Raw genomic sequence first — 13,003 nt, 5'->3', positions numbered from 1 at the left:
CCCGATACTAACTACTACCAAGTGTTTGCTTCTAACCTGACGGTGTTTGAGAAACAGTGTCATGAGCCGTGGGATTAAAGTCAGCGGGTTTTTGCGCTGTTCCCACCGCAGTTAGCATGGTGGCTAGCCCGCTAGCCCCGTTATCAAAGTTCGTTATAACCGTATGTGACCGTACACACATGCTGTAAGTGCTCTAACCAGCCACCGTCAGCCGGACACACTTGTCACATTAATCATAGAGTCGTAGTTGTGATTTTGGTTTATTGTGATGTAGGGAATGGAACAGGAAGTTTCCATTCCGAAATGCTGGCGTTAGCGGACCAATCACAGCCAAGTGCTATCCGTGGGCTGTCCGTCATTTCGACGTATAGTTAGAAAAATGAGCGCGGCACGAAAAGCTCTCCGAGGAGCCTCGGAGAGGCACGGAGAGGGCGTTCCACGTTGGAGAGGGCGGTCCTATCTGTCCGTGTCCGTCAAAACGCAGAAGCATACATTGGCCTTTACAGCAACATGATCAATACATGTGAGCATCAGAGCACTTCCTGTCTAAGCAGCCGAGAAACTACATTTGACGACAAGTTTTAAGTGTATGAGAACACAGTGTTTATGTGGAGAGGCTTTGGTAATGAAATGTAACTTAAACCCTCTCTTCCTCTGTGGCTTCTGTGATGTTGACAACATTTTTACCAGGCTCAGATCTAGCACTCAGTTGAGCATGTATGAAATACTGCTTGTTTTCCACATCAGGGCTGAGCTGACTGCAGGCAAAAACCAATCATTCAACCATCATTCCCAGTAAATAAGCTGCTAAATTGAAAAAATGTGACAGAAAATCCAATTAACAAAATAATGGAGTATCTAAAACATTATAATGATAATTTTTTTCCAGATAATTATTTGATTACACCCTCCGCTTTGTGTCAAATATGCAACAGATACAAGACCATCCCAAAGAGTCTCTCAGGTTCCACCAGCTGTACAGTGAACTCTGAACATTTGGATCACCCCCCACTCTGGGAATTAGGAATGGTCACATCTGCCTGTTGGCCATCATGGTGCTTAATTCTCTTCAATTTATTCTGCTTGGGTTCAATAGGACTCACAGATATTAGAGCTAATATACAAGTTTGGGACACAGTGCCAGCATCAGCAGCTGCGAAATCCTCTGGAGGGTTATCTCGACAAACTGACCTCAGATGTCCCTCAGTTTGCATCTGTTTCCTGAAAAGCAGAGAACTCACATGTCTAATTTAGAGAATCCGGTATGTGGCCTAGTCCTGGTCGACTTTCTGCTGCGGCGATGACAAACTCCACCTAGCTGCTCCGCCAGCCCCCTACCCCCCATCAGGAGCTTTGGAATGAGTGCACCCCACATTCCCTTCCACAGCTGACTGCCATTACTCTCAAATCCCCAATTAGCCTGATCACAAAAATGAGGGGTCATTAGAATCCAAAGTCTCTGGTTGAACCGCTGGTCAAATTAGCCGACTGGCTTTAAGAATGAATCAAAAATAGTCATGGTTCATGGTTCTGAAGGTTATCACAGCGTTACTTAAATGATATCTGGGACCGACTGTCTTGGACATCTGCACTCACACACAATTTCTCTCCTTTTTTTCCCTTGTCACACACACACACACACACACACACACACACAGCCTCATCCACATCCACTATAATCACCGGATCACAAACACTCCATCAAGCAGAAAGCTTGTGTAATCATTAACACACAGAGGAGTTCCAGATGGGGACATTATCGAGACTATTGGCTCATTGAAACAAACTCAAAGAAGTAGGAGAGGGGGAATCACTTATGTTGGAAATAAAGACTAAACAGCAGAGGGGAGGAAACAGAACAGAACCCAGGTGCTTGATCTAAACCAAACAGCTTGGAGCTCTGGTTATTTGACCAAGCACGGCGTTCAGTTCCATCTGCCTTGAGATTTGCACCTGACAAAGGTGGAATTTCATGGAATCACATATAGGTGTAGGCCCCTGACTTTAAAACAAATAGTATGGGGGGTCAGAATGGTATAATTCTCTGTGGGGTCATGTGTGGTGTTATTATAGGTTGCACAAGTGATGATGAGGGCTCCCTGTGTATAAGTATTGATTACATTATTCAAGATTTTTGTTTTCTGCTAACTCTTTGTGGTCGAGTTGCCATGGACCTCCTTCGAAGGATGCAGCCTCTGAATTGAGACACAGCTCATGTGTCAAGCTAATATTTGGTTGTAATAAGATACTGTTAACATGGTAACTGAGATGGTAAAATGGTGAATAACATATCAGCTTGTCAGCATGTTAATATTGTCAAATCACTGCTTTACATTAGGCATAACTATAGAATCTAAACCTTCTTCATTCTAGACCTTAGAAAGCCAGTTAGCAGGTTGGCTCTTCAAGATGTTTTGAAACCAAATGCAGTATCAAAATTGATCTCAGAATACTTGACATTGTTATTGAGGTTCATGCAGTCTTCCCGTTTTAAACATGTGTAGCCTACATTAATCATGGCCACATTTTGACCTCTTGCTATGACATGAGGCACATCCAAACATTTAATTTTTGAACCTCAACTGAACTGCAGCTAACGAATCTATGCCTTTAATTATCTGAGACTGCCATACACGTTATCAAGCTACTTATATTGAATTAATTATTCAATTAATACACAACTACAATGCAGAGTTACCCTCAAGTCTGAAGCTCCTGGAGCTGATCATGCAGATATATGCACAATCAACTTTGCTGCTGTTTATCCGAGAGAATACAAATGTGTAGATATATAGCTAAACCCCAAATAAAGATATATTTCCCTTATTTTTTTTATTTGGTTGAGAAGCTGTGATTAACTAGATTATTGTTAATGGAATGTTAGTGTCTGCAGGGACAGATCTCAGATTCCTTTTTTGCTTATTTAAGAGCTTACTCAATGTGGCGGTCACCGGAAACCTGATGCCAGATTGGTGCTCACTGTTTAATCTTGACGAATCAGAGTCAAGATGGAGCCGCTCAGTGACAGTGTGCCAGGTCGTCCTTCGAAACAATCACCACCAGGCGTTTTCACAAGCAGCCTGAGTTCTGCTGAGCCCGAGCTCACCTCCTGCCATTTTGCTTTGTACTCAGCACAGTGTCTTCCATCGCTGTCACAACATTACGAGAGAAAAATGACATGCACTGTGTGGCCATTGGATAAGGATCACACAGCATGCTGTCGACTGCAGTTAAACATCTATTAATCGGATTTCTGGCTCCTCTGATTTGCAATGGAAAGAGCTCAGATAGAAGAGCCACAGTGTCACCTAGTGGGAAAATTAACACACAACCGATTTTAGAAGGAAATTACTGTGAAGTCTTTCAAATTGTGAGGGTTTTCTGCCAGGAAGTTTTATGTCACAGCGTTTTACGACATTGGGCAGCTAATTTGAGAAAATGTTAATGCTTAAAAAAAAAAAATGAAATTACTTTGTGCAGTGTAATTTGTTTAATTTTGACTTGACAGTGAGAAAATTGTTATTTCCATTGGGGACAAGGGTTTGTAAATTAAGATTCCTCTTAAACTGAAAGGTTGTGAAAGGTCACTTTCACTGCCATCCCTCAAGATGTTTTCAGTAGTCTTAGTACATGATTATAGAGTGCTCAGTCATACTTATTTAGTTTATTGATATCATGTTGAAAAGAAGATTTTAATGTTAAGAAATGGGGTTGTTTCATAATTCAATTTACTTGATAGCATTGGTTTCATGTCGAAAATTCAAACAACCCCTGTCTTCAAGAAGAAAAACAGGAATGGTACACTGGTAGTCACAGAGGTTTTTCTCATGTGTGTGTTTTAATCCAGGAAACAGTCCAGCATCTTCTGGATGTTTTGGAAAGCGTCCTTGCCCAGATAGTCGGCCTTTCCATTCTCCCACAGCGCGCGACGTTCCAGCTCTTCCAGCTCTTTGTCTGCTTCCCCCTGCCACCATGAAGGGAGAGAAATCAGATCAGTTGTCAACAAGGAACATTCAACTCTGTTCAAGCTGAATGTAAGGTTCAAGTTTCAAGCTCAAAAAGGAAAAAGTTACGTACAGGTTCCGTAGCGGTTGTGCCAATCGCCAAATCCTCTGCACCCGGAGGCGAGTCCTGGAACTCAGCGTCCTCACATGCGCTTGTGTCTTCTTCAAAACGTGTGTTGTCTCTGTGGGAACCCTACAGATAGAGTAGTTGTGTTACTCATCGATACACAACAGTAACTGGTGTATACCGATGTAAAATAACCGATGGCTAAAGGTGTGTCATCAGCGGAGGAAGTGTGATGTTTAAATATAAAATGGATTTGTTTCAGTTTTACTGGGTAGTGCTTGATAAAACTGTTGATGTCTGTTCATGGCTAATTGTCCAAGCTCTTATAAACACTGTGCATCAAGCTGAGATAATTAAACAAATAACAGAAATGCTACTTGAGGCTCATGGGCCTGTGGCAGATGATAGACGAACTTATTGTGTTTTTTGTTGGAGTTGGATGCAATCGAGCAAATTCTTAAAAAATAACAGGCTCATCCACTGGAACTAACAAGAAGCCGCCTCATAACAAACCTTCATATTCAACATAATATATGATAAACAAAAGCAGCTATGTTAACAGGCTTATTCATTAAGTGAATTAATGGATGAATTAGCAAACACTCGTTACTTTTAGATTAATCAAAATCACAGTGCCTTGCACTAAAGTCAATAAATAATAATCTTTGGTTCAAGACTAGCAAAGTGCTATATAAATATAGACTATTTACCATTGTCTCAAAAAGTATTTGTTTAAGGGTAAGAGGTTATCGGGGTTATTATTATGGATTTCTCCCTCTCTCTATCTCCCTCTCTCTCTCTCTCTCTCTCTCTCTCTCTCTCTCTCATCTATTTGATAGGTAAGAATTGTATTTACTTATGTAAAGGTGCTTCAAATGTGGGGAAATAATGTTCCGACCGTTTAACTATTCAGTCAATAGACATATGCACAAACACACTCATAAAGATACTACAGCACAAAAACAAAAATATGTATATATATATATCCAACAGTGACACAAATAACAGATATAATTGAGTTAAACAGATCAATGATTTGGTTTGTCAGTTTACCAGCTTTGGTTCAGACGGTGGATGAGGCTCCTCAGTTGAAGGTATGAGATGTGTGAGCAGGGAATTGGACCCGTCCGAGTTTTCTCTAAATGGCATCTTGGCGTCCTGTTCTTGGATCTGCAACACAAGAGAGGATGTTGAGTGCTGGCTGCACGGCCGGGTGTTGCGTTTGGCTTCCAGTCTGCATGTTCATGTTCCGGCCAAACTCTAACAGCAGCTCGTGTGACTGATTAGCAAACCCTTCTGCTAAAGAGGGGGAGTCATCGGTGAAATGTGCTGTTGGAGTGTTTGGAGAGAAAACGTGCCAAACAGGGCGCATAATTAATTTATTCTGTATGGTTCAACAACATGGAGTGTTGTGCTGAGAGGACATTAAAAGGAGAGCTATCATGCAGCTCTCAGCTTTAGTCTGTGGCTCCTCTATTGGAGCTTTGAGTAATCGATAGTTAAAAACCTAACTATTGACCTACAGTACCTATCTATCTCTTGCTATCAGCTCTTCTTTGAGTTGCTCACTTTGACCCTCCTCCACTCATCAGCTCATTCACATCTGCTGCATTCTCTCCGTCCCATCACAACAACCATCACTGTCTATAGGGGGTTTCCTACAATACACACAGCCTCATCCCCTTGCCAAATACTCTCACTTTCTCCTCTTGTTGTTTAAGTAAATAAAATGTTGCTTAATTTTCATTGGTAGTCTTTCCTGATTGAAATACAATCCAAGCTGTCTCCAAAGAACTGAAACATCTATTATAATATGCTCTTACCAGTATGAAAACTAGAAACTGGTTTGAGAACAGAGTAGACTATAATTTGTTTTACTTAAAGCTCCATTGCCAGATCTATAGGCATTCATGTTACATGAGGATGTCTTTTTTTCCCCCTTTAGATCAAAGTGTATAATATTAGTTAGCCCAATAGCTTTGAAAAAACTGTACAAACCGAACAGACCTGAGTCTGAAGAAGTTTTAAGTTCATGAGATTGCATTGTCATTGTGCTGTATCTTGACGGGACATAGAGTTTGGACAGCACAGAGATGTTGGTACCTGCTGTGGTTTATCCCATTCTTGGGCACGCTGATTCCCTGGAGGAGCTGGTTTTGTTTGACTCTGGTATTCCTTCCACCACAGGGACATAAACCGTCCCATGGGGTTGGAGTGGTTGACATCCCTCGGACGGGAGCTCCAGGGTTTAACTCCTCCAAGGAAATGAACAATCTTTGCATTGTGGCCGAACCTGCAGGAAGAAATTCCAGCATTTTCCCATTTTGCAAACAAGAACTGTTCAATTACCATAATTCTTGATTAGTAACAAAGCTATCACAATTTCACGAGTGAGCAATTTAATTTGTAAACACTACACTAACTCTACCATGGAAAATCTGTACATATAAAGAAGAAAATATAAAAACAACTCTTGTGTTTAGTTTGACACTAATCTACTTTTGAATTTTGACTCGAGTTCAAATCACATTTATCATCATACATGTTCTGAAGATATTCCTTGGATGAATTCAAATGATTGGCATGACCAAAATTACAAAAAATTTGAGCCTTTGTTGTAATAAACTAAATGAAATACTTTATTTTACTGATGAGAAAACTAGGCTTCTTCTGAGCACAATGAAACACACGGCCTCGAGCACACTCACTGTTGGAAAGCAGGGAGGTAGCTGTAGATGGAGCTGGCACTGAGGTTGTAGATAAACGGCAGGTGCTTAGTGATGTCTGCCAGCGGCCAGCTACTGAAAAAAGAGTTCAACAGACCCTGGTCCCCTCCTTACAGCAGAGGGGGTGGGTGGGGGGGGGTTGAGTAAAACATATGTAAATAATGTATATATAGATAAAATGTTGCCTTCAGCACCTTGAAATAAGAGGAACTGTTGTCTGTGAACCTGTTTTTCGGGACAGATTTCAGGACAGATTACTTGGCACTGAGTTGTTATTATTAATTAATAATTATCCTGAACTGTGGTTTACTTCATACAGGCCTAAAGACAACATCACAATATACTTGTTAAAAAAGCAAATCTAACTCTACAGTAAAATTATGATTCATCTATATATGTTTAACTTTATTTTCATATAATGTTATTTTTTGCGCTGAGAAGAGGAAATAGGAGAAAATAATTACATATCTGAAGAACAAACAAATGATATTTTCAGAGATGGCAATGACATTTTCTGTAAAAGTATTAATTTAAGGTATAAATATACAGAGATAAATAGTTTTGTTCACGGTAATTTTGAGTAAATAAAACTGAATCAAGCCAAATTTTAGATCACTGTTGACAAGCTATCAAGCTTCATGGATGATTTTCATTCGTTTGGAAAGAGGCAAGACATGAACAGAGAATAGTGATGTGCTGTGACAAAATACTTCTATTGCCCCTCTTCGTTTTCATAAAGATATTCAGTTGTCAGAATTCAGAGGACACGCAGTTCCCTGCTTATTAGTCTGAACCCCCAAAAATGAAATCACGTGTTACCATCGTAGCTCCCGTGCTGCAGGGCGTGATCCAGGAGCCGGGCGTGGGTGTGGAGAGACGGCCTGAAGACAAACACGCCCGAGTTGAAACAGTCGGGCCAGCCGGGATCAGGCGCCGCGGACAGCTCCTCTCTCTCAAACAGCTCGTCCACGTTACTCAACACCTGAGGAAACAGAGGATGTGAGGCCAAATGGTTTCATTTGAATGCAGAGCTGTTGCACGCATGGCTTGATATGATGATGTCAGGTTTAGTTAATGCACTGTAAAGGCTGTTTTATAATAATAAGTATACAGTTATAGCCAAAACATGTTATTCTAGGAGATAACAATGACCTCGACCCTTGAACTTTGACCACCAAATTCTAAACAGTTCTTGTCAGACTTAGAAAAGTTAAACTCATTCAGATTATCCCAATTTGTTCAAAGAAGATCAAAGAAATTATCAATTCAAGGTCCAGGAAAATAGTGACATTTGCTCACTATAGACTTAGACTACAAAACCGTCCTTGTTCATGTATGTGCGTCAGTGCAGGTATGACCTGAACACACTATCTCCATTTGTGTTGACTGAGTTCAGCCTTCAAACATGCCTGTTCCACCTGACATGAGTACATGTTTGCACTGACCAAACAGAGATAGAAGCTGCAGTAGCAACATCCTCCAAGACATTGTCCCCAAACATCAGTGTTTTCATTGATACATGGCTTTATTGACTGACAAAGAGATGTTGGCCAAGAGATGAACTTTAAAGACAGACTCTGATCACCTAATCAGCCAGTTTGATCAGTTCTGTACATCCTGTGCATGCACAACACATGCTGTGTTATCTGTTGGGGCATATAATCTGTTCATTTAGAAAATGAGCACTTTGTTTTAAACTCCAGGAATTAATGATGAAGACTCAAAATGTCTGAAACTGTCCTTATCGCTCTAATCGCTTTGCGTACCATAAACACTTCTAATGTTTCTTTTTTTGAGTGATTTACAACGTGTCGCTAGTAGTTTATTTAATGGTTAAGAAATGATCTCTGAAATAATCATAAACGTTTTCCACATGCTGCTTTAACCCGTGACTAAATGTTCAACTGACTCACCAGTGTATCAGCATCCAGAAAGACACACTTGCTGTACTGTGTCAAAGTCCAGCAATGGATCTTGGTGAAGGTGATGCCGAGCTCAGGACGTCCCAGCAGTGAAAGGTGGAGGCGGTCCTCACTGTCCATCACATCCACCAGGATGACCTCATCAAACACACTCTCAAGGCCGAGTCTGTTGGACAGCGTTTCACACGGGTCAATATAGACCTGAGGTTAGCCACTGTTACCAGTATTAAAATGTGTTTACCACCAAGCTTGACAACACACCAGCCAAGGAAATAAACAAGTAAATAAATCCCATTAAGCAAATCACCAAATCTACACAATGACCAGATACAAATTTTAAATTGCAGTAAACAATTTGTTCACTTTTCCACATAGCAATTAACTATTACGTTAAATATGAGATATTGCGATAATAAGATACTATTACTAATAAAAAGGGTTTGCCACACACAGCATGATGAAGCAGCTTCTTAAATCTTCAACAGCATGTTCCATAAAATGAGACAGAGCTAACTTAGTGAACTAAAACCCCCATTAATACTCCAACTTGTAACCAGTTTAATACTCATTAAACTGGTTAAAGGCCAGTGTCTGTCAGGGGATCAAGGAATATTTTGCACACCCACCTTGACTGTTCTGAGATGTTTGGTGTGACCATGGCAATGATCTTGCGAGTTGTCCCATGCCTCCGTAAACTGCTCGCCACCACTGTGGCTCCCTTGCAGTAGGAGTTTGTGGTGGCCAGGGTGATGAAGGCCTCATCTGCGAGAGAATGATCACATGGCAGGTTTAGAGTGAGCCTGATACGTCCGTCTAAAGTGATTGAGTTGATGACTTTAAGTTATTTGGTGTCCTAACTCTTTGAACTGATCTTCGACCCAAACTGTAGAACTTGAACATAAACTTGCATAAACATCCGTGTGGGTGTGCTTGAATATTAGAAGCTACAGTGATGTCAGAAGGGGAGGACACGTGGATAGTGTTAAAAAAGAACAAGCACACTAAATATGACGTGTAATAATGACATATTTCTTCTGTGAATTAAAACCTATTGTTTGTTTTTGTTTGTGCAGTTGTTTGTGCAGTTATGTTTCTTTGTGAAACATGATTTATATGCCAATCACAAGAAACATATTGCAGATTCTTCATGTAAATGAAATGAGATTAATCTGCACTGATTTAGGCTAAAAAGCCCAGTAATCATTTAATCATTTAAAAAACGATCAGAGTATATTTTACATTGTCTGTCAGGCTCTGTCTATAATGAGGCAAATATTGAGGAATTACTAAATGTCTTTCTTCACAATAAAAGTGTCCAAATGATCATTGGTCAAACGGTCAAGTTAAGTCCGATTTATTTATAAGGAAAGTTTAAAACAAAAGGAGTTGAGCCAGAAGACTCCACAAACATGGCAAATTGAAAAGACACAATAGGTGTATGGATAGAATAAAGTATAAAAAGAAGTGGAAGAGAAACATGCAATAAAAGACACAAGATAAAGGTCTTTACTCTTCCGGGTTCTAATACAGGACTGGACGATTCCATTTTTTAAACAGCTGTTAATTATGGCCAGAGTAAGTGGACAGATTGTTCTGAACACCTCCTGTAAGTGAAGTGATGGTGTGAAGTCAGGGACAAGAGGTCGGATGCAAGACCAACTCAGTCAACTCGGAGGGCACCAGAAGGGCAAAGTACAGGATGCAGCCAACTGGGAGATGAGTGACAGGGATCCGAGTCAGAGAGTGAGATATAAGATCTCCTTTTATCAGTTTTACGGATGAAGAAATCTAAAAAGAAATTTGAGGCAGTGGTTGGTAGTAGCATTAACAATAGAGTAAATAGTCTGAAAGAGAAGTTAGATGTGACCAGCATTGTTTATTGTTTTGGAATAAAATTGTGATTTGACTTTAGAATATATAATATATATTTAAAGAAGTCCTTGGAGATCTAAAGTAAGTACAGCTCTGCTTCCGGCTAACCTTAAAAAAAAAAAAGAGACGATAAAGTTGTAAAAAGGAAAACGTTTTTTTAAATGAAGCTTGTGTTTGTTAGGGATCTATAATTAATTTTGGGGAAATTGACAGGGGGGGGGGGGGGGGTGAAGTGGTTCAGGTGATTTCTAAAGGGCAGAGAGTTTTAGTATTAACTTCCTGGCACAGAGTACTAGCTTTACTATAGAAAATAGTATTGTATTATAGTATTGTTTGTCACATGGCCTAATGAGTGCTCTTTATATTTAAAAACTCAGAGAGAAGAAACAAGAGAGAATTGCAAACAAATAAAAAACATCACTTACCTGACATTTTAATGTCCACTAAATAGGCCAGGAAGTAGCTTGACTTTCGTGCAAAAGCCTTTTCAGAGAGTCTTGTAGAAGTAGCCAATCACACCTGCCCAGATGACAGTTGCATCTTGACACCAGCTTTTCCCGGAAACCTCTCCTGAGCATGAACGTCCCGCTGCACGCAAAGTCACATCTCAGTCTGTTTTAAACAGCCGAGGGAAGAGTGTGTGTTGTGGTGTCTGTTTGTTCAGCTGATCGGTCAACCAGTAGAAAGTGAGCTCTGTCCAAAAGTTGTGCAAAATGTCCCTCTCGTACACTGTCCATTCACTTTCACCTTCCGCACACGAGTGGTGCGGCAAAACATTGTGGAAAAACCATCCCCGCGTTCGAATCTCATTGCAAATGCAGACAATACATTTTGTTGGATTTGTAGGAGTTTTGGCTAAAGGTCATGTATGAAGGTCAGATGGGTAAATGCTCCGGGAGAAACAAAAGTCAGTAAATGTGGGTTTACGTTTTATTCAACTTTCTGCCTAGACTGAACCTCCTTTCTTGTCTTTAATGAACACCCTATGAACAGGTTATAAAACGGACAGAAGTGACTTAATATCAAACATTTACAAAAGACAGTACATATAGGACGATATGTACTGTAGGACAACCCATACCAATCAGGCAGCTGGGGCTGAACTTTTTTGTATTTTTTGTTGTTTCATAAGTTTTCAAAAACATGCATTATTGTTCACTGTCTAAATTAGACAAAATGACAGTTTAGATTTGACCAATATATATATATATTTGTAAAATGTTGCTGTATTTTATAATGTATTTCAAATAATTGTGTTGATGACGAAAGGGAACACATTTCTCCTCCTCTGCACTTGATGACTGGAGCTATACTGAACTCTAATGCCATCAGATAACTTTCATGGTTTGGTCATCTGACTGTTTATCCAGTTTAATTATTACCTCCTCGTGTTTCATGTTTACCCCTGTGTTTATGTTTGTTTAGGAGTTGTGTCTGTGTCTCGTGCTTTTCCACTCCCTGTGTTCTGTTTCCTGTTTTATTTTGTAGTTTCTGCTCCTGGTGGGTTTTATTTCTTCACTTCCTGTCTTTGTGATTGTCTGCACCAGTCCTTATTTGTTCCACCTGTGTCCAATTGCCCCTGCTTTCCCTGTGTGGATATAAGTCTCTGTGCTTCTCGTTTTTCTTCATTGCCTCGTCTCCTGTCCCCGTCGTCCTCTGCGTCATCTCTGTCTTGTAGTAAGTCCCTCGTGTTTTCCCCTGTTTGCTCTTTTATTCTTTTTAGTTTGGACTTTTTTGAGAACTCTCTGTTTATTGTTTTCTCTGTTTGACATTGTCCATTAAAAGGACATTTTTAGTTTCAAACTCTGCCTCTGCATCTTGGGTCCACCTGCTTAACAAAACCCTGACAATAACAAAACAGAGAAGGGGGAAATAATATGATGGCAACAAAACAGATTCAACTTTTGGAGCAACTTTAAATATGATCCCACCACGAAAGAGTTTTATTTTGAAGGAGAGATGCTCTGAAGTTATAAAATCACTGGGAAGGAACTGCAAAGCTTAAAGAGACAGCTGAACCTTGTGCTAACATGTTGAATAATGTTACTTTACACAACAAATAGAGAGTGTTCCAACACTGTTTGCAGATGGAGATTTAGGCTCAGTGTAAGTCAGCAGCACAGTCGGTTACGTTGGCACGAGATAAGTGTCTTTGTGTATTTTGGAAAATTAGACATACTGTCATGTGACAGGACGCAGCTGGATTTCCATACACATTACAGACATGGGTGTGTTGTCTAGACTGTATGTAAAAAGGTCTGTGGTAGCTTTGGTGACATCTACTGTTCATTAAACAGCACAGCATAGTATGCAGTATATAAGATTACTCTGGATCTGGATAAAGTCTGTCGGTTACTGTAGCTGTGAAGTGATGTTAGCTTGCCTTGTTTGCAAAAAGCATTTATTGCAGTG

The 13,003-nt window shown here is 40.1% G+C and overlaps 1 protein-coding gene across 1 annotated transcript; it reads right to left on the bottom strand.

Moving 5' to 3' along the window:
- Positions 1–3,649: 3,649 nt before the first annotated feature.
- gyg2 (glycogenin 2) lies at positions 3,650–11,296 on the bottom strand. Its single transcript, XM_053417182.1, has 9 exons — positions 11,017–11,296; positions 9,346–9,481; positions 8,711–8,885; positions 7,617–7,779; positions 6,780–6,906; positions 6,175–6,364; positions 5,125–5,241; positions 4,078–4,197; positions 3,650–3,964 (listed from the first exon to the last, which is right to left on the bottom strand). The coding sequence occupies exons 1-9, from the start codon at positions 11,021–11,023 to the stop codon at positions 3,839–3,841; spliced, it is 1,161 nt and encodes a 386-aa protein (XP_053273157.1). The 5' UTR covers positions 11,024–11,296; the 3' UTR covers positions 3,650–3,838.
- Between the last annotated feature and the right edge of the window lie 1,707 nt (positions 11,297–13,003).

Source organism: Pleuronectes platessa, chromosome 24 (assembly GCF_947347685.1).
Source record: "Pleuronectes platessa chromosome 24, fPlePla1.1, whole genome shotgun sequence".
Classification (NCBI taxonomy): Eukaryota; Metazoa; Chordata; class Actinopteri; order Pleuronectiformes; family Pleuronectidae; genus Pleuronectes; species Pleuronectes platessa.
The sequence above is the reverse complement of the archived record's forward strand: the minus strand, read 5'-3'. Positions and strand labels throughout refer to the sequence as shown.

Bases quoted from the DNA above. Each gene is read 5' to 3' on its own strand.
- gyg2 (XM_053417182.1), bottom strand. The intron at 7,780-8,710 runs GTGAGTCAGTTG...CTGTTTCCTCAG, and splicing joins TTCTGGATGCTGATACACTG to GTGTTGAGTAACGTGGACGA. The intron at 3,965-4,077 runs GTACGTAACTTT...TCATGGTGGCAG, and splicing joins GCACAACCGCTACGGAACCT to GGGGAAGCAGACAAAGAGCT.